The sequence below is a fragment of the Opisthocomus hoazin genome, chromosome 28 (genome assembly GCF_030867145.1).
Source record: "Opisthocomus hoazin isolate bOpiHoa1 chromosome 28, bOpiHoa1.hap1, whole genome shotgun sequence".
Classification (NCBI taxonomy): Eukaryota; Metazoa; Chordata; class Aves; order Opisthocomiformes; family Opisthocomidae; genus Opisthocomus; species Opisthocomus hoazin.
The window spans coordinates 7,240,198-7,264,905 of NC_134441.1; the positions used below are offsets into that span (position 1 = coordinate 7,240,198).

The 24,708-nt window shown below is 68.5% G+C and overlaps 1 protein-coding gene across 3 annotated transcripts; it reads right to left on the minus strand.

Annotated features, from left to right (window-relative positions):
* Positions 1 to 629: 629 nt before the first annotated feature.
* Positions 630 to 23,890, minus strand: BMP1 (bone morphogenetic protein 1). Of its 3 annotated transcripts, none has more exons than XM_075444559.1 (20): positions 23,663 to 23,890; positions 14,836 to 14,949; positions 14,604 to 14,750; positions 14,380 to 14,497; positions 13,462 to 13,640; positions 13,239 to 13,344; positions 11,401 to 11,525; positions 8,700 to 8,815; positions 8,345 to 8,447; positions 7,184 to 7,300; positions 6,962 to 7,107; positions 6,488 to 6,683; positions 6,282 to 6,407; positions 6,020 to 6,180; positions 5,678 to 5,858; positions 2,209 to 2,334; positions 2,004 to 2,131; positions 1,703 to 1,916; positions 1,355 to 1,605; positions 630 to 1,136 (listed from the first exon to the last, which is right to left on the minus strand). In XM_075444559.1, the coding sequence occupies exons 1-20, from the start codon at positions 23,802 to 23,804 to the stop codon at positions 1,002 to 1,004; spliced, it is 2,931 nt and encodes a 976-aa protein (XP_075300674.1). In that variant the 5' UTR covers positions 23,805 to 23,890; the 3' UTR covers positions 630 to 1,001. The 3 variants fall into 3 exon arrangements, with proteins under 3 accessions (XP_075300674.1, XP_075300673.1, XP_075300675.1); XM_075444558.1 differs by lacking the exon at positions 23,663 to 23,890 and adding an exon at positions 22,045 to 22,233 and having other exon boundaries at positions 14,380 to 14,471; XM_075444560.1 differs by lacking the exon at positions 23,663 to 23,890 and adding an exon at positions 22,045 to 22,174.
* Between the last annotated feature and the right edge of the window lie 818 nt (positions 23,891 to 24,708).

Here is a 24,708-nt window from a genome sequence, read left to right on the forward strand (position 1 = left end):
GAACGGGGTGGCACGGAGGGGTGCGACGGCGGCGAGGGCACGGCCACGGGCACCCTCGTGCCCTCGCCACGGGACAGCCACCAAAGCCTGGCTTTGGCACCGCCTCGCCCGTCACCGCAGCCACGGACCCTTGTGGACGAGGAACGAGGTGCCCATCACCGTCCCATCCGGGCACCCCAGCTTCCCCCCGCTGACCCCCACCACGGCAGCGAGGAGCATCCCCGTGGGGGACACCCACGGCAGGCTCGGGGCGAAGGAGGGGGACGCGGAGCCGCGAGGCAGCGCGGGGGCCGACGCTGCAGCCCACCAGCCATCTGCCGCCGGCGTGGCTGCGGCACGAGGCATCGGCGGCACCCACGGCACCCGTGGCACCGCGGAACCCAGGCGTGGGGCGAGCAGAGCTCCCCAAAGGGGCGTCCCGGGGGGCAGCGGGGGGCTCCCGGCAGCGACAAAGCCCCGCGCCCAGCACCCGGCACCCCCGAGCCGATGGCTCTGCTCCTCGGGGAGCCCCGAGGGTGGGGGGCTGCGGCGGGGTGCTGGGGTGCTCTCCCCCTGCCCGGCATCCCGCCCCCGTTTCGGATGCTGATTTCCTCGGGGGAGGCTGGGGTGGTCGCAGAGAGCCCCCCCCACCAAGTACAAGGGTATTTATTTCATCGGTACAAGACAGAGACAGCACCTTCTGTGGGTCGGGCTCTTCCCGGGTACTGGTTTGTACATTCAGAGGGCTGCGGCCGGCTCGAGGAAGGGGAGCGGGTCCCGCTGAGCCCCCCCAGCGCTGGGGGGACGGCTGCCGGCGGAGGGGACCCCCCCCTCTGCCCTTGTGCCCGTGGGCGCCCGAGCCCCGGGGCCCCATGCGAGCGTGTCTGAGTGCTGAGGTTGGCCGTGTGCTCCTCCGCGCAGTCTGTGCGGGGCTGCGCTCCCCCCTCGCCTTCCTCCCTGCCCTCCTCCTCCTCCTCCTCCTCCTCCTCCCCTGCCCGCGGCGGGGCCGGGACCCCCAGCCCTCATTTCCTCGTGTGCAGCGTGTCCTGGAACTTGGTGCTGGTGTAGCGAAGGTGGAAACCCTTCTTGTTGATGGTGTCGTCCGAGTGGAAGCGGATCATCACCGAGTCTCCGGCCGAGTAGACCACCTCGGGGGGCTGCGGGGCGAGCGAGGGGGTGCTCAGGATGGCGGGGACCCCCGGGACGCGTGAAGGATGGAGAGGGTGGGGGGGTTTGCAACGGGGAGGGCGTAAAATCGCCGCGTCCCCTTGCGCAACGCCAACCTCCCGTGGGGATTTCGCAGCTTCACCCATCGCCTCGCACCTCCCGCCCCCCACCAACGCACCCCATCACTCCCCCCCCGTCCCCAGCTCACCCCGGAGCCGCAGAAGCGGCCGAGCCGCGGGGCCGTCCCGTCGTAGCCGTCGAAGAGCTCCATGTAGTCGTAGCCGCAGTCGGCTTCCTCCTCGATCTCGAAGGTCTGGAAGATGAGCTCCACGCCGTAGCCCTCCTCGGCCATGATCACCCACTCGCAGTCCGAGCCCCCCGGGTAGTTGTTATCCCCGAACTGCGCGTGCGAATACAAGTCCTTGGTCTTCACCTCGGCGTGGACCTGGCCCCCGCAGACTTAGGGGAGAAGCCGACAAGCGGGGACGGGGTTAGGAGGCTCCACGGTCTCCCCCCACCCCATCACCGGGAGGTTTCCCCAGCCCCACGGCGGTACCTGTGGCGTGGGTGGCCTCGAAGCCCTTCTTCTGGACGGAGTTATCGGAGACGAACTTGAGGAACATCTTGTTGCCGGAGGAGACGAGGGGCTCGGGCTCCTTGGCTCCGCAGAAGCGGCCGAGCGCCGGGGCTTTGGCGTCCTTGCCGTCGTAGATCTCCAGGTGGTCGTAGGCGCATTCCTGCTGTGCCTCCACGTCCAGCTCCGAGAAGGTCTGCGGAGGCGACGGCCGAGCCGCCGGCGCTCAGCGGGGCTCGGTGCCCCCGTGCCGCCCACCCTCCCCGGCCCCCCCAGTCCCTACCAGCTTGACGCGGTGCCCCGGCGTGGTGGTGATGGCCCAGGTGCACTCCTTCTTGCTGGGGTATTTATCCGGCCAGTTGGGGCTGGTGATGGTCCCCGAGACGGAGGTCACCTTATGGTCGCAGCCGGCTGCGGGGACAACATGGAGGGGTCACGGGTGGGAGGATGGGGAGGGGTCCTGCCGGGGTTGGGGGTCATGGACCCACCTTCCTTGCAGTCGTGCTTGTTGTCGTGCAGCACGAAGCCGCTGCGGCACTGGCACTCGTAGCTGCCGAAGGAGTTGAGGCACTCGTGCTGGCAGCCCCCGTTGTTCTTGGAGCACTCGTCCTTGTCTGCCGAGAGAGCAGGGGGAGCGCGGCTGAGCGGGGTGGGACACCCCGACACCGGCGTCCCGGCACGGCGCCTGCCGGTCCCCAGCCCCACAACCAGCCAAGCAAGCGCCTACGGCCAGCAGCAAGCGGATCCGCCGTCCCTCGCCCGAGCCGGGGCAGCCCCCGCGGGTGGACGGGGCTTGGGGGGGGGGGGGGGGTGTCCTCCTCTCCCTGGGCTCACCCGCGGGCACCACCGTTACCTGCGTACGGGACGGACGGGGAAGGCAGAAAAACACACAGTGACAACCACAGATGCACAAGAAAGACCAGGACGCGGGAGTCCCTCTTTACTCATCGATAGGGAAATGTCACAGACACGGTAAAAATCGGGGTGGGGGGGGGAAAACACCAAGGTCAGCTGGTCAATGACAAAAACAACGGGGACGGGGCGGGGGGGGAGTGCGTAAAAATAATAATAAAAAAAAAAAATTAAAAAAAAAAAAAGAAAAAAAAATTCAAAATAAGGCCAACAACCAGTTCTGTCAAGCAAGGGGCTGCCGGGGCCGGCGGCGTGCTCCCGCGCGGTGCCCGCGACCGCGGCGTTCCTGAGAAAGGCGGAGAGGACGGCACGGCTCAGGACGGGCCCCGCAGCCGCTTCTGCAGGCGAAACTTCGCGCCGGGCGGGCGAGATTTCGGGGGCTGCGGCTGCTGCTTCTTCTCTGCAAAGAGAGAGGGAGAAAAAGGGGGGGAGCGATGGGGGAGCGGGGAGGGGGGGCGGCGGGGGCATGCAGAGCGGCAGCCGGGGAAGCAGGCAGCGGTGGGGACCCCCGAGAGCCCCTCGTGCAGCCGGGGCTCGGCGGCGAGGAAGAGGAGGAAGAGGAGGCAGCGCGGCTGGCTCTGGGAGGGGTGAGGGTGGGCTTCGGGTGGGCTCCTGGAGGGGGGTCTGGGCTGGGGAGGCGTGGAAGTGGCGGCGGAGGGGTTGGGGTTCGCCCCTCCCCGGGCTGGCCGGACTTACCTCCCAGCACCCACCACCTGCTCGAGGTCCCTACCGCCGGCGTCCCGCGGCTCGCCAACCCCCCCAGAGCCCCCCGCTTCGGGGCGCATCCCCCCTCCGTGCTCCTCGGCGATGGTTTGGGGAGCGGGCAGTGGCGGCGGGGGGGGGGGAAGCCAGCAGCAAGCAGGCACCAGCCCCCCAAGCGTCCCTCTCCGAGCTCACAGCGATGCTGGAGGGGAGCATCCCTCCCGGAGCCGTCGGCAGCAGCGAGGGGGGGTCCTGCCCCAGCCCCCCCCAACCCCTTGGGGCAGCCCCAAGCCCCACGGCCTCTCCACCGGAGGCTATAACCTGTCTCCTAGGTCTGAGGGAGGGAGCAAGGCGGAAAGGCTCGTTTGGGGATGGGAAGGGGCTTCGGGTGGGCCGGCCGGGCTCCGAGGGGCTCCAGCACCGGGGGACTGCGCACGGCATCGCCCCGCCGCCGGCACGGAGGGAGCCTGGGCGGGCGAGACAAGAGCGGAGAGAGTTGGCAGAGGAAAGAAGCCCACCGGGTCGGTGTCTTTCGCAATCTTTTATTCTAACCAGCTCGCTCGCCGCCACCCGGCATCGCCGTCCGCTCACCGTTCTCCCGCCGCGCGTCCGACGGCTCCGGGCTGCTCACCGCCCCGCAGCCCCCGCCTGCACCCATCACCCCCGCCACGGGACCCCCCCTCCGTGCACCGGGGCTCGGCAGAGAGCGGGGGGGGGAACGTACCTGGGTGCCGACACCGCGGCGGGTTCCCGGGCGAACGCATCCTTACGCGCGAGCCGACGGAGCCGGCCGCTGCCTCCATCGCCCCGTGAGGAGGAGGAGGAAGAGGAAGGGGCCACGTCTTCACAGGGGGAAAACCGGGGGGGAACCGAGGGGGCAAGGCTCGGCGGCTGGCTGCGTCCAGAGCAGCGGGGAAGGGGCGCAGAGACCCCCTCCGCGGCTAAAAAGGAGCCGCACGGGAGATGCTTTGCCCAGGGCTGGACCCCAGGGTGGGGGGACCGGAGGAGGGACCCCGGTGCGGCCGAGTCCTCCAGCGTGGTCCTGCTGCCGGGAAAGCCCGAGACCTGAGCGGGGAGACGCCGGAGGAGAGGGTTCGGTGGGCTGGGATGGGAGCAGCCCCCCCATGGGACCGCTGCGCGTCCCGGGGGGAGGAGGAGGAGGAGGAGGGTGAAGGGGAGAGGGACGGAGCCCGAAGCGCAGCGAGGGGACACTCACCCGGCTGCCCCGTGGTCCCGCTGGGCTTCCCCGAGGTCTCGCTTTGCTGGAGGGCACCGGCTCCCCGACGGCTGGTTTTACTTACTCGCCTTGGTTTTAATTAAAAAAATAAAGCAAAGATACTGCACCCCCGGCGTGCGGGTCTCTGCCGGCTGCCTCGGGGAACCCCAGGGCTCCTGGGGACGCTGGGTCCCGCCGCCGAGCGGCCACCAAGCCCCTCAAAAACGGCCTCGACGGGGCCAAAACGCAGCGGGAGGTGCGAGGCATCGGTGGTCCGGTCCAGCCCAGCCTGCCCCGGAGCCGCTGCCGGTCGCTCGCGGCCGTGCTGATGCCCGGGGTGCCGCGCTGAGGGGGTCCCTCTCTATGCCGAGGGTCCCGTGGCAGCCCCCAGCCCCGGGGTGACGCTTGGTCGCGCGTTTCGTTCCGTGTCCCCATCCCTAGCCCTCCAAGACCCAGCCGAAGGTGACACCGTCTCCTGGCGGGGTGGCCCGGGAGAGGAGAGAGGACCACAGGACAGCCAGGGATAAGCAGGTAACGGTTTTCGGGAGGGGGGAACGCTCCGCAGAGCCGAGCTACGGGGGTGTCCGGATGCCGATATCCCCCCCCCAGCAAGCGTCGGCGGGGATGCGGAGCCCCCAGCCCGGGAAGCGGGGGAAGCCCGCGGCCGTGCAGCGTAGCGGGACGGAGCAGGGCAGGGGGGCATCGCCGCCCTCCCCGGGATGCAGCCGCCCCGAGGGGTGCAGACCCCGGCCCGTGGTGGGGATGGGGGGGGGGAGAGCTGCTCCCCATGGCTGGCGTTGACCCCTCCGGGGGTGGCCACAGCCCTGTCCCCAGCGCCTTTCCCCCCGGCCGTTTGGGGACCTCCCAGGAGCACCCCAGCATCTCAACTCAGACCCAATCGCCCCCCCCGAAAAGAGGGGGGGAAGCTTGAAGCCTCAGGCAGGCTGCTGGAGGCTGGGGGGGGTTCAGACCCCGTGGGGCAGAGACCCAAGGACCACCCTGCCACCGGGCTGGGACCAGGGGGCTGCACCCCCAGCGTGGGCGAAGGCAGGCGTTAGCAGCGGTTTGGGGGTGCGGGGGGACTCGGGAGGGCAGGGGGTGCCCGTGCCGGGGCCGGGCAGCTCTACCTGAGAAGAAATGGGCTTTGAAGCCCTTTTTGGAGACGGTGTTGTCGGACTTGAACTCGATCCTCATGTTGTTGTACTGGGAGGTGATGACGTCCGGCTTCTCGGCGCCGCAGAACTTGCCGTGCAGCTTGGAGTCGGCGGTCAGCCCGCTGCGCACCTCCACGAAGTCGTATTTGCAGACCTGCGGGGTGCGAGGCGGGGGACGGGGACGCACGCACACACACACACACACACACACGGGGCTGGGTGGCCCCGCTGCGCCACCCGCCAAGCCACCAGCGGCATCTTTGGAGGGGGGGGGGGACACCACGACGGAGAGGGTCTTCTCCCCGGCTGACTCACGTCGTTGCCCTCGGTCTCGAAGAAGTCGAACTGCAGGGAGATGCGGTACTGGGTGGGGGCCACCAGCTGCCAGATGCAGTTCTTGTTGGGGGGGTACTCCTTGGGCCACCCCGGGCTGGTGATGGAGCCGTTGAGCTTGGTGAGGAACCCTCCGCAGGCGGCTGCAGGGGGGGGGGGAGGCACCCAGCGCCCGTCACGTCCCCGCGGCTGCGGGACGGGGTGGCTGGGGGGTTGGGGGGCGGCGGGCTGGGGGGGGTCTCACCCTCACAGCGGCGTTTGTCAGAGGCCAGCTCATAGCCGGGGTCACAGGCGCATTTGTAGCTGCCCAGGGTGTTGACGCAGCGCTGCTCGCAGCCGCCGTTGTTGGGACGCGAGCACTCGTCCACCTCTGGGCACGGGCGGCGGGGCTGAGCGGGCAGGCAGGGCTGCCAGGCCCCCCCCCTATCCCCCAAGACCCCCCCCTCCCACCTTTGAAGAAGTTGACGGCGAAGCCCGCCTTGTTGATGGAGCCGTCGGAGATGAATTTCATCCAGAGCTTGTTGGAGGTGCTTTTGATGTCGTCCGGCTTTTCGTAGCCGCAGTAGCGGCCGATGAGGCTGCTCGACTCGCTGCTGCCGTCCCGGATCTCCAGGTAGTCGTAGGCGCAGCTATCGTGCCGCTCGATCTGGGGGGGGGACGGGACCCCACCTCGGCTCCAGCATCCCCAAACCCTGCCGGCTCCTTTCCCTACGCCCACACTGCCAGACCCGTGCACCCACCCGCCAAGGGAGCCGGTCTGCTGGGGAAACTGAGGCACGGAGGGATGTGGAGAGCCAGGCTGCAGACCCAAGCCTGTCCCGTGGGGTGCACCGGGTCGGGGACACGCTGCTGGGGGGAGATTTCCCCTTCCCACCCCCGGGAATGGGGGGGGGATCAGCACGGCAGGGGGGGATGCTCGCCCACCTCGAAGGACTGGAAGGTCAAGCCCACGTGGAAGCCCTCGGAGACGGTGATTTTCCAGACGCACACCTTGCTGGGCCGGTAGTCGTCGGGGTAGTTGGGGGACTGGATGTGCCCGTTGTCCTTCTTCACGTCCCCCCCACAGATGGCTGGAGGGAGGAGAAGGTGCCTGAGCCCCCCCCTCGCCCCACCGCCGGCCCCAGCCCCCTCCCTGCCCGCCCCTACCTTCGTAGACGGCGAAGAAGCCTTTGCCCACCCAGTTGCTGCTGCTCCGAAACTCGACCCAGAGGCGGCTGTCAGTGGAGATGATGGGCTCGGGCAGCTTGTTCCCGCAGAACCTGCCTGGGGAGGAAGGCGTGCTGGGCTGCCGCCGGCCGGCCACCCTCCTCTTCCTCACCACCTCGTCCCGATCCCCCTCCCCGTGCCCCCTGCCAGCGTCCTGAAGGGAAAGCGCTGCCTCTCCCCCTGCTCCCCTCCGGCTTTCCCGGCTGTGAAACTGGTTTCAGAGAGCAGGGTCAACTGGGAACTGGGGAACATCCAGTTCATGGGGATGGGACTGAGATACTGGCACATCCCTGGGGAGAGATGTGCTGGCCAGCCGGGTCAGCCGGACTGGTTTCACTGGTGTGGGCCAGCAAACTGGGAGCCCAGTTCAGGCTCAGCCGGACCGGTTTCACTGGTGTGGGCCAGCAAACTGGGAGCCCAGTTCAGGGTCAGCCGGACCGGTTTCACTGGTGTGGGCCAGCAAACTGGGAGCCCAGTTCAGGGTCAGCCGGACCGGTTTCACTGGTGTGGGCCAGCAAACTGGGAGCCCAGTTCAGGGTCAGCCAGACCGGTTTCACTGGTGTGGGCCAGCAAACTGGGAGTCCAGTTCAGGCTCAGCTGGACCAGTTTCACTGGTGTGGACCAGCAAACTGGGAGCCCAGTTCGGGGTCAGCCAGACCGGTTTCACTGGTGTGGGCCAGCAAACTGGGAGTCCAGTTCAGGCTCAGCCGGACCGGTTTCACTGGTGTGGGCCAGCAAACTGGGAGGCCAGTTCAGGCTCAGCCGGACCGGTTTCACTGGTGTGGGCCAGCAAACTGGGAGCCCAGTTCAGGCTCAGCCGGACTGGTTTCACTGGTGTGGGCCAGCAAACTGGGAGCCCAGTTCAGGGTCAGCCGGACCGGTTTCACTGGTGTGAGCCAGCAAACTGGGAGCCCAGTTTTCACCACAAGAACCCCTCCGGGGCCAGCTCCCCCGCCTCCCAGGGCTTTCAGGCAGGGATACGGGCAGAGGGGAGCCCCTCGCCCCGCCGCCCGCGCCCGGAGCACCCCCAGCGCGGTGGGGCGGGCGGCGAGGGCAGCGGGTGGGCAGCGGGCGGGCAGCGGGTGGGCAGCGGGTGGTTACCTCGCAGCGTGGCCTTTCTCCAGAACCCGTCTCTCACCTCCACGTAGTCGTACCAGCACAGCCGGCTTCGGTAGAGGTCCAGGGTGGTGAAGTTCAGGATGATCTAAAGTTGTGGGGGGTGGTGGGAGAGCGTGGGGTGAGCCCCCCCATGTCCATCTGCCGGAGCGTGGTGCTCGGCCATGCCGGCTGCATCCCGGACCCGCTTCCCGGTGATGCCCGGCAGCATCCCGGACCCGCAGCCAGGCACCGTGCACGCTGGGGATTGGGACACCCCCAAAAATCCAGGGGTGGAAGGTGGGGGAGGAGGGCTGGGGGGAGGCGGGGGGGCCTTCGGCGCGGCGCCGGCGGCCGGTACCTTCTCTCCGGGGGTGACGAAGATCCTCCAGACGCAGTGCATGTGGGCAGAGTATCCGTTGGGGAACTCCGGGGAGGAGAAGTTGCCTTGGCTGTCCTGGAGCGTCTCCCCGCAGGCTGCCAAGGGGGAAAAGCGGGGGTCAGGCCCCCCCCGGGAAGCCCCTCACCTCGGGGTGGGAGGCGCTGGGTGCAGACCAGCCGCTGCCCCCCAGCCCCCCGCACCCTTTCCCCACCCAAACTCCCATCCCCGACGACACCCCTGCGAAACCCCCCCCCCCCCCATCACCTCCTCGCCCCGAACCGCAGCGCAGCAGCTGGCGATGCTCCGGGCTCCCCGGCACCCCCCTCGCAAGCGCCGTGCCCCCCCGGGGGGCAGGAGCAGTGCCGCGGCCCCCCCACCATGCCCTGCCACGCCGCGGGGTCCCGGCTCGCCGCCCGGGCTCCGGGCAGGTTGACGCGGCCGCGGCTGGAGCCGACCCAGCGTTGGCCATCTGGAAGCCGCATGATGCCGCGGCACACGGCGCTGTCGCGGGGCCAAGCCGGCCGCCCCCCACCTCCCTCTCGGGGTTTTGGGGGGGGGGCTGGAAGATGAAAGGTGAAACGTTAAAAAGGCGGCTCGAAACCTGGGCTCGCTGCCTTTTTTCCCTCCTTGCTTTACAGTGGAAACAAAGGGGAGGGAAAGCCAAGCTGCAGAGGGGCTTTATTCGGGGGGGGGGGCTTTTTTCCCCTCACCTCTCCAAACTAATCACTTTTCCTGCTCGCACTCGCAGCCCCCGAACGCGGCACGGCCGGCTGCCGGGGCCCCTCACAAAGCCGTCCCTCTTCCAGGCTGCTAATTAGTAGCTGGAATTAATCAGGAGCCAAACTCCTTGCAGATGTTGCCAGTACAGTCCTGGCGCACGTGCCTGCAGCCGGGGGACTCGTGCCAGCCCCCGCAGCACCCCGAGCAGTGCCGCTGCTCCAGGGCCGCGGTCCCCAGCGCCATTTCAGGTGCCACCACATGCGCCGGGTGCCCGAGCATCCCTGGCCCCGCGCCGGACCCCCCCCGGGGAAGACCACGGTCTTCGGTGGGGACTGTGAGTGCCCATCCCGCCGGTGACAGCCCTGCGTAATGCCCGGCTGCGCCTCGTCCGAAACCCTCTCGCTGTTGGGGGGGGGGCTCGGAGGGTGCTGGTGGAGGGTGGTCTCTGAGGATGCTCTGCGGTCGGAGGATGCTCGCAGGGGATGCTCAGGGGATGCTCTCGGGGGATGCTCAGAGGATGCTCAGGGGATGCTCTCGGGGGATACTCAGGGGATGCTCGCAGGGGATGCTCTCGGGGGATGCTCAGAGGATGCTCGCAGGGGATGTTCTCGGGGGATACTCAGGGGATGCTCGAAGGGGATGCTCTGCTCTCAGAGGGTGCTCGGGGGGGGGGATGCTCTTTTCTCGGAGGAGGGGGTCGCTGAGGATGCCCTTGCTCACACGGGCAGAGCCCCGCGGCTCACCGAGGTCTCGCATTCAGCTTCCGCTCACAGACACCCCAGGAAAGTGCCGTGGATGGAGAAAGGCAACTTGCGTGCTCCTTGCAGGGGGTCTGACCACAAGGAGCCCCCCAAAGAGCATTTTCCCACTGGAAAGAGGGTCCCTGACAACAAGGAGCCCCCCCAGAGAGCATTTTCCCACTGGAAAAAGGGTCCCTGACAACAAGGAGCCCCCCAAAGAGCATTTTTCCACTGGAAAAAGGGTCCCTGACAACAAGAAGCCCCCCATAGGGCGTTTTTCCACTGGAAAAAGGGTCCCTGACAACAAGGAGTCCCCCCAAAGAGCATTTTTCCACTGGAAAAAGGGTCCCTGACAACAAGAAGCCCCCCATAGGGTGTTTTTCCACTGGAAAAAGGGTCCCTGAGAACAAGGAGCCCCCCAAAGAGCATTTTTCCACTGAAAGAGGGTCCCTGACAACAAGGCGGTCCCCCAAAGAGCGTTTTTCCACTGGAAAAAGGGTCCCTGACAACAAGGAGCCCCCCATAGGGCATTTTTCCACTGGAAAAAGGGTCCCTGACAACAAGGAACCCCCCAAAGAGCGTTTTTCCACTGGAAAAAGGGTCCCTGACAACAAGAAGCCCCCCATAAGGTGTTTTTCCACTGAAAGAGGGTCCCTGACAACAAGGCGGTCCCCCAAAGAGCGTTTTTCCACTGGAAAAAGGGTCCCTGACAACAAGGAGCCCCCCATAGGGCATTTTTCCACTGGAAAAAGGGTCCCTGACAACAAGGAGCCCCCCAAAGAGCGTTTTTCCACTGGAAAGAGGGTCTCTGACAACAAGGAACCCCCCAAAGAGCGTTTTTCCATTGGAAAAGGGGACCCTGACAACAAGAAGCCCCCCATAAGGCGTTTTTCCACTGAAAGAGGGTCCCTGACAACAAGGCGGTCCCCCAAAGAGCGTTTTTCCACTGGAAAAAGGGTCCCTGACAGCAAGGAGCCCGCCAAAGAGTGTTTTTCCACTGGAAAGAGGGTCCCTGACAAGAAGCCCCCCATAGGGCGTTTTTCCACTGGAAAGGGGGGCTCCAGCCAGGGCGATGCTCCCTTTGCCAAGCCTTGGGGTAAGAGCAGAGCCGTTTCCCGTACTCGCAGCCCCAGGCGGCTCAGCCCAGGCTGCCCAGCCCCCCCGGCTGTGCCACACCGCCCGGCGCGGGCGTCCGGCAGAGCCGTCCCGGTGGCACTCACCGGGGCAGCGGTAGAGCTTGCGGGCCTGGGCGATGTCCCCCTTGCTCAGCCGCGTCCGCTGGCCGATGGCGGGCCGGACCCCGTTGACGTCGTACTTGGGCAGGATGGTGTCGAGGAAGATGCCCCTGGGCGAGAGCCGGGGGAGCCTGAGCAGCGGCTGCAAAGCACCGGCGCTGCGGCTGCTCCCGTTGCCGGGGGAAGGATGCTAAAAACAGCCCGGCTAATTAGAGCCTGCGGGCCGGTGAGTCAGCGGGGACGTGTCCCCGACCGCGGGGACAGCACCGGCCCTGCCACGGCAAGGGACGTCGTGGGGCGTCATCCTGCCCGGCACAGTGCGGCACGGCTCTGCTGGAGATGGGAGCCTTAACCCTGCGCAGAGCTGGGCTGGGGACCCCATGGCACCATGCCACCGTGCTGAGGACCTCATGCCACCATGCCCTGGGGCTGAGGATCCCATGGCACCATGCCCTGGGGCTGAGGATCTCATGCCACCGTCCCCTGGGGCTGGGGACCCCAGGCCACCGTGCCCTGGGGCTGGGGACCCCAGGCCACCGTGCCCCTGAGCTGGGGACCTCGTGCCACCGTCCTCCGGAGCTGGGGACCCCATGGCACCATCCCCTGGGGCTGGAGAACCCATGTCACTGTCCCCCGGGGCTGGGGACCTCGTGCCACTATCCTCCAGAGCTGGGGACCCCACACCATCATCCCCTGGGGCTAGGGACCCCATATCACTGTCCCTCAGTGCTGGGGACCCCAGGGCACAATCCCCTGGGGCTGGGAACCCCATGCCACCATGCCCTGGTGCTGGGGACCTCATGCCACCATGCCCTGGGGCTGGGGACCCCATGCCACCATGCCCTGGGGCTGAGGACCTCATGCCACCATCCCCTGGGGCTGGGGACCCCAGGCCACCGTGCCCTAGGGCTGGGGACCTCATGCCACCATCCCCTGGGGCTGGGGACCTCATGCCACCATGCCCTGGGGCTGGGGACCCCAGGCCACCATGCCCTGGGGCTGGGGACCCCAGGCCACCATCCCCCTGAGCTGGGGACCTCGTGCCACCGTCCTCCGGAGCTGGGGACCCCATGGCACCATCCCCTGGGGCTGGAGAACCCATGTCACTGTCCCCTGGGGCTGGGGACCTCGTGCCACTATCGTCCAGAGCTGGGGACCCCACGCCATCATCCCCTGGGGCTAGGGACCCCATATCACTGTCCCTCAGTGCTGGGGACCCCAGGGCACAATCCCCTGGGGCTGGGGACCCCACGCCATCATCCCCTGGGGCTGGGGACCCCATGTCACTGTCCCCTGGTGCTGGGGACCCCATGGCACAATCCCCTGGGGCTGGGGACCCCATGCCACCATGCCCTGGGGCTGGGGACCCCATGTCACTGTCCCCCAGGGCTGGGGACCCCATGGCAACATCCCCTGGGGCTGGGGACCCCATGCCACCATCCCCTGGGGCTGGGGACTCCACGCCATCATGCCCTGGTGCTGGGGACCCCACACCATCATCCCCTGGGGCTAGGGACCCCATGCCACCGTCCCTCAGGGCTGAGGACCCCATGGCACCATCTCCTGGGGCTGGGGACCCCATGGCACCATCCCCTGGGGTTGGAGAACCCATGTCACTGTCCCCTGGGGCTGGGGACCCCGTGCCACCGTCCCCTGGGGCTGGGGACCCAATGTCACTGTCCCCCTGGGGCTGGGGACCCCATGGCACCATCCCCTGGGGCTGGGGACCCCATGTCACTGTCCCCCAGGGCTGGGGACCCCGTGCCACTGTCCCCGGCGCTGCGGGAGGACGGGGACGCCCCAGAGCCACCGCAGCCGCGTACCTGGAGAAGGTGTTCCTGGCGTAGTGCATGATGCTGTCGAAATCGTACGTCTCGCCCAGCGACTCCACCTCCTCCGGCTCCATCTTCAAGAAGTTGTACTCCTGCCCTGCGGAGGCAGCCGGGACGGGGACGCCGTCGGGGGGGGGGGGGAACCCGGCTTCGGCAGCACCCCACGGCAGGGAGGAAGAGGAGGAGGAGAAGGAGGAGGCAGGCTGGTGCCTACCTGGCTGGATGTTCTCCCGGATGATGGAGACGTGGTCATCCCGGTCGGGGCGCGTGTGCTCGTGCCAGAACCCGATGACGTGGCCCAGCTCGTGCACCACGATGCCGAACTTGTCGCAGTTTTTGCCGATGGAGATGGCCTGGGGTCCCCCTCCTCGGCGGCCCACGTAGGAGCAGCACCTGGGGGGGTGGCACCAGCTGAGCCCCGGCTTTTCTGGGGTGCGGGCATCCCCAGGTAAAGCCATCACTCAGGCCAGGAGCACCAGCCCCCCCCAGTCCCGCTCGGCATGGAGAGACTGGGAAGCACCCCCGCTGCCTCGAAGCTTCCACATCCCGCCCGCGCCGGGAGCTCCAACCTCTGCCCTCCCTGGGAACCGGGAGAGCCTGGGTCCTGCCGCTGGGCTGGCACGGCATCCCGCACCCATGGGTGCCCATCCCGCACCGTGGAGGGGCTCTGGCCCGCACCCGGCAGCTCGGCTGGTCCAGCCCCCCCCCCCCCCCGCCCGCCAGACCCAGGCTGGGGGCTCGCACCGGTTCCAGTTCCAGGGGAAAGCCCCCTCCTCGGCACCGTCTGCTCGGCCGGCGCCGTGCCCGGACGCGTGAAGACGCCGAGCTCTTCCAAGCCCCCGTTTCCCTTGGCGTCGGCCCCGCTGCAAGCCCGGGCTGGTGCCGCGCCGCCGACCGCAGCCCCCGAGACCTCCAGAGCAGGGACCGGACCCCGGGGATGAGTCCCCTTCCTCCCCAGCCCCCCACAAAAACCGAGCGTGTCCGGGCCAGCCGGTTGGCACCGGGGGTCTCGGTGCCAAGGCGCGTCACCCGAGCATCCCACCCACCGCTCCCACTTTGCCGTGCAAGAACCAAGGGGTGCGACGGTCCCGGCGCGTGCCTGGTGGGGGTCCCGGACCCCCCCTCCACATACCCACAGGGTCGGTAGGTGAAGACGATGTAGCTGTCCTCGTCGTTGCGCTCCAGGAAGGTGACACAGGTGTGCTTCTCCCAGTGCCGCATCGCCTGCCGGAAGATGGCTCGCTGGCTGCCTGCGGGATGGGGGGGTGGCGGGGGCCGTCAGCCCGGCGCGGGGAAACTGAGGCACGCCGGGGATGGGTCACTGCCCCCCCCGCCCCCCGGCTCGCCTGCACTCACCGCTGAAGTTGCCGCTGATGACGTAGGGGATGACGCCGTCTGGCCACACTCTCTCCGGCCGGGACGTGGCTGCGCGGCGGCTGCGTGCCCGCTGCCGGCCCCGGCTGCGCGGTTGGTGGCCCGGCCGCGGGCTGGTGGCATTGCTGCCTGCGGGGTGACGGGGTGGGGGGGTCAGCGTGGGCAGCCCCCCCAGGATGGAGATGACCGGGAAGGGCTGGGGTGGTGGTGGTACCTGAGGAGTTGGTGGGCAGGCGCGTGACGGTGCGGCGTGCCAGGTCCACCACCCGGTCCACCTGGAAGAGCCGCAGGTCCTCCTCGTCCAGGGCGATGTCTCCCAGGAAGGCAGCTGGGGGGGGTGGGGGGGAGGAGGTGTGAGCCCCCCCACGCCTCTGCCGTGGGACCCCACAGCCCATCGGGGCTGGGATCCCCCCTTGCCCAGCCTCCCCTCAGCCCCTCTGCACCCGGCAAGACCCTGAAGAGGAAGGCAAGCCCTTCCTCCTCCTCCCTCTTTCCTGCAATGACGGGCCGGGAGGACCCCTCTGCACCTGGCAAGCCCCTGAAGAGGAAGGCAAGCCCTTCCTCCTCCTCCTCCTCCTCCCTCTTTCCTGCAATGAGGGGCCGGGAGGACCCCTCTGCACCTGGCAAGCCCCTGAAGAGGAAGGCAAGCCCTTCCTCCTCCTCCCTCTTTCCTGCAATGAAGGGCCGGGAGGACCCCTCTGCACCTGGCAAGCCCCTGAAGAGGAAGGCAAGCTCTTCCTCCTCCTCCTCCTCCCTCTTTCCTGCAATGAGGGGCCGGGAGGACCCCTCTGCACCTGGCAAGCCCCTGAAGAGGAAGGCAAGCCCTTCCTCCTCCTCCTCCTCCCTCTTTCCTGCAATGAGGGGCCGGGAGGACCCCTCTGCACCTGGCAAGCCCCTGAAGAGGAAGGCAAGCCCTTCCTCCTCCTCCTCCTCCCTCTTTCCTGCAATGAAGGGCCGGGAGGACCCCTCTACACCTGGCAAGCCCCTGAAGAGGAAGGCAAGCCCTTCCTCCTCCTCCTCCTCCCTCTTTCCTGCAACGGGGGGCCGGGAGGGAAAGCGAGCGTGGTGCGGGCCGGGCTCCCCCACTCCCCAGCCCGGCAGCTGGAGCCAGCCCTGCGCCGACATCTGGTTCCCATAAAGCCCGCTCCGTCACTTTTTAAGCTTTCTGTTATTATTTGCGTTGCAAAACCGCTTTCTTTTCACTTTACGAAACCCGACGTTGGGCTCAGGACCCCTTCCCCGCCCGCTGCGGGCTCCGACAGCCCCGGGATGCTCCAACCACCTCCGAGCCATCCGCGATGGCGAAGCGGGGCCATATGGCCCGGGAAGCTCCCGCTGCGCCCAGCGCCCGCGGGAACGGAGCCGGCCGAGGGGCGTCCGTCTGTCCGGCCGTCTGCCGGGGCGGCCACTCCAGCACCGGCTCAGGGGCTGGAGGACACAACCCTGCGCAGCCCTTCCTCCTCCTCTTCCTCCTGCCCTGCAAGCCACGGCCTCACCATGAGTCAACGCCGCAGGACGCTGCTCCCGGCTTCGGCTCTTGGCCGGCGCTGAGCCCCGGGGACCCGGCTTTTGCGGAAACGCCGCGGCCCGAGCGCGAGGGCTGGCTGAGGTCACGCCGTGCCGCCGCGCCAGCGCCGGCGCAGGGGCTCGGGACGTGGCCGGCGTGGGGTGGAGATGGGTTTCTCGCCGGGTTTGTGGGCACCTGGGGTGAACAGGGGGGTCCCGGGCACCCCCTGCCCTCGCCAGCCCCTGGGGAAGGGCAGGGACGCGGCAGCGGTGGGGAGAGGGGTGGCTGGAGGGGTTTGGGGGCCGATGGGGAGCGGTGCCAAGCTCACGCTCCAGGCAATTAGCAAGTGGCTCCCAAAAGAGCCACTAATTACGAAAGCAAGGCGGGATTAGGATAACCCTGACAAGTCCAAAACAACCGGCACGGGGTGAGAGGACCAGCCCGGGCACCCCAGCTCGACCGGCCGCCGTCTCTTGGCGTGGCACCGAGCCCAAACCCTGCTCCGGTGGTGGCGTGGGGCGCTTTGGGGTGAAAGACCCACATTTTGGGTCTGTCCCCAGCACCGACCAGCGGAGCGAGCCCCGGGGCGGAGAGCAGACCAAAAGCCAAGGGAAGAGCAAACAAGCCGGGGCCGGCACCTCCCCTGGCACCGACCCGCCGCTGGCACGGCCAGGCTGCAATTTGAGGGCAGAGCAGAGGCAGGAGCCGGCCCCGGCTTCCCCGCACCCTCCCCGGGACCGGGAGAGACGTGTCCGAACGGGCAGCGCGGGGGAGGACCAGGGCCGGGGAGAGGGACGAGCGTCCCGTGCCAAGAGCCGCACGGGAAGACGAGGGAAAGCAAAGCTCGGCGAGAGCCAAGCGATATGGAAACCATATGTGGGGGATTTGGGATACGTGAGAGAGCCGGGCGGGCAAGCGCGGGGACGCGGGGCTGCTTCCCCCGGCACCACGAGGCAGCTCGGCTCCCCCCAGAACTCCCCAGCCCCGGCGGGGAAGGCGGCTTGGTGCTCCCAGGGGGGGGGACGTGGGGCTGTCCCGGCAGCCGTCCCTGCGAGGACGCGTTGGGGACGAGCCCAGAGCGTTGGACTGAGAAACTTCCACGTTGGTTTGGGCTTCGGCCACGTCCTCCTCCCGCTCGCTCCCCGCCGTGGCTCCGGTGACGGGCGGGGTGGTTTGGGGGGGGTCTCCGCTCGCTGAAGTCCCCCAGAAGCTGTTGAGCTCCTCGGGGGGCTTTATGGGAGCCGCTGCCACCGCGTCTCCCTCCCCGGTTAGCTCGCTGGGCGAGCATCCTCCCTCCAAGGTAGAGGGGAACCCCGCCAGCGAAGGGGACCCCCCACGAGTGGGGGGTTGACGGGGTGAGGACGCTGTGCCAGGGGCAGGATTGGCCCCAGCCCACGGCGAGGAGCTGCCAAGGCTCGGCAGAGCACAGCCCGGAGCTGGGGGAAGCGCTCAGGGGAGCCGGGCTGCGGCAGGGAGATGCCCACCCGGCTTCGTGCCCACCAGGGAGCGGGCAGCACCCACCGAGGCGTTGCACCCCTCAAATCCCAAACCCTGCAACACGCACCCTGGAGAGCCCAGGCAGCGGGGTACGGCTCGCCCACCACCCCCAGAGCCCCCGAGCCGTCCCCAGCCCGGGGGTCCGCGGGCTGTGCCGCAGGGGCTGCCCTCTGCTCAGCCCGGCGCTGGCTGCCGAGGCAGCGGGGCAAGGTCCGAGCGGCGGCGGTGCCAGCGGGGAGGACGCGGTGCCAGCGGGGAGGACGCGGTGCCAGCGGGTCACCGGCTCCAAGCGCAGGCACCGGCCATGATGGCCCCATCCTTGTCCCCACCGGCCAGAGAGGAGCGGGGACAGGAGCCGGGAAGGGGAGAGGGGCAATGTCCGGGCTCCGGCCGTGCACACCCCTCCTGCCACCCAGCAAACAGCCAGCTGCCAGGGTCCTGCCGGCGAGGCTCCCACCGCGCTCTTCCTCGCCCCGAAGCCAGGAGATAACTCAGCCCTCCGCTGTTGTTTGACTTTCTGCGCTCTGTTTTCTTTCGGGTTCTCGGAACGGTGACGTAACCCCCGGGGGCTGAAGCTTTAGACAAACAAGGTTTTTCGTTCGGACTCGGGCCAACCCCTGCGGCACCCCGTCCCGGTGCTACAGGCATCCCCACGGACCCCTCCGTGCCCCCCGCCGCGGCACGCGGGGATGCAGGAGCCGCTCAGCATCCTCCTTACCCCCGGGGCGAGGCGAGCAGCGGAGAGGGGCACCCATGGGCCTGACCTCTCCGGCATCACCGGGATTTGGGGATGAGCCCGACCTCGGACCCCACCAAGGTCGGAAACCGTGTCACAGGAGAAAAAAAAAAAATCACCACCCGCGGGGCGCGAACGTGATGTTCTTGGTGAGCAGGGAAAAGCAAACAGAGCGGCGGGGAAGCCTTGGCAGGGGAAGGGCGGCAGATAAACGGGACGGGATCGTGTTCCAGGTCAGTCTGGGGCGAACGAGCCTCTGTGCACTGCGCCGGACGGGAAGGACCCTTGTCCCCGCGTGGATCCCACCGGCAGGATGGGCTCCTGTGGCTCCGGCAGCACCCGCAGCATCCCCTGCCCACGAGCAACGGCTCAGCTCAGCCTTCCCTCGCCGGCTCAGCAACTCCGGCCGAGCCGCCGCGAGCCCTCGCGCGACGCCGAGCCGCGAGCATCGCTCCCGGCGAGCCGCTCTGCCCCGGCCGGAGCCGGCGGCATCGCCGGGGTGGGATGGAGGAGAGCGGTTTAATCGGTGCATCCCGGCCTCAGCCGAGCCGCCGGGTCACAAAGCCACGGAGTCACCGGGGCAGCATCGCACAGGCTCGGCAGAGCCGTTAAATATGTGAGGAATGCTCCTCGCGCCGCCCCTCGCCCCCGCACGCCAGCCCAGCTGCGCCCGCCGCCAGCTCCCGCGCACGGCAACACGCGCCGGAGCCACGGCGAGAGGAGCGGGCACCCCGCTCGGCCGGGGCTCGGGGGTCCCCCCCGGACTCGGGGGTCTGCCCTGCGCGGAGGGCCCCGGGGCGGAGGCGGGGGTGCAAAGGCGGAGGGATGCGGAGCATCCCAGGGGCCGTCGGCCCCCTCCTCTCCCCGGCAGTGGTGCAGCCCCTCTCCCGGTGCCCCTCGCCGGCAGCTGGAGAGAGGGAGCAGCCAGCCCGTAAACGCCGGGGCGAGGAATATTTGCTTTCCCAGAGCACCTTCCGACGAGCGCAGCAGGCACAAAGCAGGAATTCAAGGCTTGGCGGCCAGGCTGGGAGCCAGGCCAGCTCCCGGCCCCTCTGCAACCTGCGGGGAAACTGAGGCACGGGGGGACGGAGCCGGTCAGCAGCGAGGGGAACCCCCCAAGGAGCCAGTCCTGGCACACGGCCGCTCTGCCACCGGTCACTGTCCCTGCGGGGACCCCCTCCCTGCTCTTTCCTCGCTGGAGCATCCTTGTCGCAGCCGGTGCCTTGGCGAGAGCCGGGGCTCTACCAGCCCCGGGCACCCTCCTGCCCTCGTCTCCCCGGGGTGCAGCACCCAGGCAGCCGGGGAAGGCAGAGATGCTGGAGTCCAGCGTCCAGGGGGAGGGATGACCCCTCACCCCAGCTCCCACCTCCCCAGCGCATCCCTCTGCGGTGCGAGGCGCATCCCGCCCTGCCACCATCCATCTCCCCGCCGCTTCCCCGGGCACCCACGGCCGATTCCCAGCGCTGGGTGGGGGCTCCGAGCCCCTTGCCCGCTCCGTGCCGGGCCATGCTGCAGCGTAGCGTGAAATAAGCACCGTGGAAGCTGGCCTCTAATTAACACGGCCCGTGACAGCAACAGCTTCCAGCTAACGAAGGTCCGGGGGCAGGTCGGGAGCGGGAGGGACGGTTTGATCACTCCAGGGGAGGATTTTCCTTCTGCTCCTCTTCTGTGACAGCAAACGGAGGAGAAAGCCTCCTCCGGGGCTCGGCGTGGAGGATGCCAAAGCCGAGGGATGTCCGAGCCCCCCGGGGAGGAGCGGGGGGAGCGCTGCGGAGCCGTGTGCGGGGAGGAAAACACAGCCCGGGCCAGCGGCATCGGCCGCTTGTGAGCGGGAGAGCTGCTGGGAAGGAAAATGTTTGCAGACCCTCTGCCAAGGGGACCGGGGGGGGGGTGTTGTCGTGAGGAGGGGAGCCCAGGGAGTGGGGGGACCGGAGCCCATCGGGGATGGGAACGCGCCCCGACACCTCGGCACACGCGGGGGTAACCCGGGCTCTCACGGCGCGGGATGACCCCCCGGCACCGGCGCTGAGCCTGTCCCTGCTGCTCAGCACCAGCTCTGCCAAGGGGCACCGGCTCCCGAGGGCTCCCAGCCCCCTGTGCCTCTGCCCGGGGGCTCTGCCTGCAGACATACCCCCCCCCTCCCACTTTTCTTGCTCAACCCTTGCCCCACCAGCCCTCCCCAGGCGCTGATTAACTCCTTCCGAAGTTTGTTCGCCGCTCCCTGGCCGGGATGCTTAAACCCTCCCGTAGCTCGAAAGAGGGGGGGGGGAATTTCTTGTTGCCTTTGATATGTGTATGGAGGGGGGTTTGCCAGGCAAAGCATGGCCGCAGTGACCCCCCAGCACCCAGCAGTGACCCCTTGGCCGCTCTCTGCAGCTCCGTGCCCGCAGCGCGATGCCCTTTTCTCTCCCTGCCTCCAGCAACCCTCAGCAAAGCCATGGGCAACCAGGAGGGCACTTTCTCGCCCGGAAAACACCCCCCGTGGCACAGGGGAGATGAAAAATTTGGGGAAAACTCCACGTGAGCCACCCTCCCTCCTCCCACCGTATCCCTCCCGGCTGCTTTGTTCCGTCCCGCTGTGGCTTCCCGAGGCCGCCCCATCCCATGTGTTTCCCGGCCCCGGCGCGGCGATGGATGAAGCTTCAGGAAACGCCGTCTCCCCCCTCGCCGCGACCCCGCCGGCGTGAATCAGCAGCCGGAGGGTTTCCCAGGAGCCGGGAGCGGAGGGCAGCGACGGCGAGCGGGCGAGCGAGCCCCCCGGCCTCGCCATCGCCCACCAGCCCCCCGCCGGAGCCCGCCGCCGCGCCGAACGGGTGATTACACAAAGATAAAGCGGATCCCGGGATCGGCCGGAGGTTTCCCAGGTCTCCGCGCCGGCCCGAGCCCCGAACCGCAGGCCTCCCGCCGGCCCCGGCTCCGCGGGTGGATTTTTACCCTGCATGAATAAGTGACATATAACGGCTGGAAAATATTTTTTGGGCAGCTTGACAAGTGTGACTGCAACCAGTAGCCTCCGCTGGCTACGCCTGGAAAGAGTAATCTAGGTGAAACCCAGGCGGCCGGAGCCAGAGCGCTCCAGGCACGGCTGGGAAGCTCGTCCGCCCGGGGAGGGGGCTCGGGCCCCCAGCCCCATCCATGCACGCGCTGCATCGCCCCTGCCCACGGCTCTGCCGTCCCCCCGCGGGCAGGGGATGCTGAGCCCCCCATGCGTGGGAGAGCGGAGTCCCTCCGAGCTCCCCACCCCAGGGCGGGGGGCTGCGTGAGCCCTGTGGAGCTGCGGACCCCCACGTCCCCCTCCCCACGAGCGGGGACAGCAGGGTGGCAGCACAACGATGGGTGGCAGAAGCACGTCAGCCCCCCACCCCACTTTAGCCCCCAAAAGTGGCCACAGAGCCGCACGAGGGGAGCAAGTGGGCTGCCTCCCTCCCGGGGGGCACCCGAGGGGTCCTGGCTCCCCGGCCGAATCGCTCAGCAACCCCCCCGGGTCCCCCCGGGATGGGCCAAGAGCAAACCCTCGGCCGCAGAAGTTCGGTCAACGCTTCGCGGAGGCTCTGCAGACGCAGCGAGCCCCCTCGGAGCGCGGCGGGGGGGCGGTGGGAGCGACGCCGGCCGCCTTTCCCGGTCGGAGACGGCGACCAGGATCCAACCCGGCAGCCGCCCTCCCTTCCACCGGGCACCGAGACCTGGACATCCTGCTGACCGGGTGAAGGGAAACCGGGGCCGTGGCGAGTTCCTCCCTCCCCGGCTGCCCGGGGGCTGGTCCAAGCACCGGATCTCCCAGCGGTCCCGTTTTGGCATCCCTGGAAGCGACGCGGCGGCACGGGGCGGCTCGTCGCTTGCCGCCACGGGGTTGGCATCACCGGGGTGGCATCACCGAGCCGTGTCCCGCGTGGGCGGCCGGCCCCGGGGTACCTCTGGCGTGACTTGCGTGGAGGAACCCAAATTCCTCTCCACGTAGCCTCGCCGGGAGCCGCCGTGGCGGCGAGGCCTCGCTGCTCGGCTTTTTCCGCCGCTTCCCGAATCCCGGGGGGGGGGACATTCGCCAACCCGAAACCGAACCAAGCCCCCGCACCGGGGATGCCGTGGTGGGGGGGTTCTGGCTGCTGAGCAGCCCCCGCTGTTGGACCTCGCCATGGAAGTCCCGCAGAGCCCAAACGGGGGTGAACCCCCCCGGCTCGTGCAGTGCGTGGCAGGGCCTGATCCCCCCCCCCCCCCGGGCCCCCGGGGAAGAGCTGCCGTAATTGCATTAGTCACGTAAGGATCTCGTAAAGGCAGGCGAGGAGGGGGGGTGGGGGGAAGCAGCCGCCTCGCCGGCCCCGGGAGGCGACGGGGGTCTCGGGGTGCGTGGGAGCGGGGCGAGGAGGGGTCCTCGGCGGCGGGCGAAGCCCGGTCTCTCCCGCGCGGCTGGACGACGCGGGAGCGGGCAGTTTTGCAAGCCGAGCTGTTTCAGGCCGGGAGGGCAGGAAGGGAAGGATTTTTTGGCCAGAAAAAGCCCTCATGGAGACAGAGTTCTATCAACAGACGCCTTCCAGCGCAGACAATGCCATTAAAGAGAAACGGGATCCTCCGGCCAGGACCCGACAGACCCCAGCCCTCGCCTCGGCGCTCGGCCCCGCGCGTCCCTCTCGTGCCTCAGTTTCCCCTCTCCCACCCCCCAAAATACTTCCATTCCCTTTATCGCGCTCTGGGAGACGGAGACCGTCCCCCCCGCGACGCCCAGCCTGTTCTCACCCCTTCCAAAAACTGGAGAGCGGGTCAGCAACCCCCCTGACCCAGCGCAGAGGGACCCCCACCCGTGGCAAACACCCCCCCCCCCGGGGCTGAGCCCGGCCTGGGGGGGTCCAGCTTTCTCTGGTTGCGGTTTGGGAGGGAAGGAGAATGCCGAGGGGGACAGAGCGTGGGTCTGGGTGGGATGGGGAGTGGGATGGAGTGGGGGGCTGCCCACCGCCTTTGACAGCTGCCCGTGCGGTGAAGGCTGGGGAGAGAAAACGGGGCGCCAGGCCAGCCCCCCCCACCCCCGCTGCTCCCCACCCTAAGCACAACCAGATGCATCCCCCCCTCCCCGGGCAGCGGGGACCCTCCGGCCCCAGCCAACTTTCCCCGGGCGAAGCCCCGAAGTGCGGAGCCGTGCAGGGCACGCTCACACTCACACAGTCACACTCACACTCACACACTCACACTCGCACACTCACACACTCATACTCACACTCACACACTCACACACTCACTCCCCCCCCCTCCCCTTTGTCTGCCCGCCCGCCCGGCCCCGCCGCCCCCCGCCGCGCATCCCCCGGCTCCTACCGGCTTTGCAGGGGTCCTTGTAGTCCAGGGGCTCCTCGTCCTCCTCCTCCTCTTCCTCCAGCACGTAGGAGTAGTCGGGGAAGTGCATGGCCCGGGCCAGGAGCAGGCAGAGCAGCAGCCCGCCGGTCCGCAGCCCGGCCATGGCTCCGCGGGCAGCGGGCGGGCAGGGGAGGCGGGCGGCTCGCTTTTTTTTTTTTTTTCCTCTCTTCCCCTCTTTCCTTCCCTCGCTCTTTTTTTTTTTTTTTTTTCCCCTCCTCTTGCTCTCTCTCTTTTTTTTTTTTTTTTTTTTTTTTTAGGGAAATGAGATCTGGCGGGGGCGGGTTCAAGCGCGGAGCTCGGCCCCTGCAGCCCCGGGCGCAGGGCTGGGAGCGGGGCCAGCGCCGGGAGGGGGGGGACACACACACAGACGGCCCGCAGCCCCCGCTCCTGCTCCCCGCAGCCTCTGGACCCGGTCCTGCAGCCCCTGGTCCCGGTCGTGCCCCCCCCGGTCCCGTCCCGCACCCCCAGGTCCCGTCCTGTATCACTCGGCACCGATCCTGTCCCCCCTGACCCCATCCCATATCCCCCAGTACCGATCTTGTCCCCCCCAGTCCCATCCTGCATCCCCCGGCACCGATCCTGCTCCCCCAATCCCGTCCCCTATCCCCCAGCACTGATCCTGCCCCCAGTCCCGTCCTGTATCCCCCAGCACTGATCCTGCCCCCCCAGTCCCATACCGTATCCCCCAGCACTGATCCTGCCCCCAGTCCCGTCCTGTATCCCCCAGCACTGATCCTGCCCCCCCAGCCCCATACCGTATCCCCCAGCACTGATCCTGTCCCCCCCAATCCCGCATCCCCCAGCCGTGGTCCTGCACCCCCTCCTAAACAACCCAGCCCCCCCACCCTGCACCCCGCAACCTCTGCTCCTGCACCCCACAGCCCCACTCCTGCACCCCGCATCCCCCAGCCCCGGTTGCCCAGCCCTACACCCCCTTCCGCACCCCCCAAGTTCTGATCTTGGACCCCACCTCCCCGTCCCACATCCCCCAGCCCCGCTCCAGCATC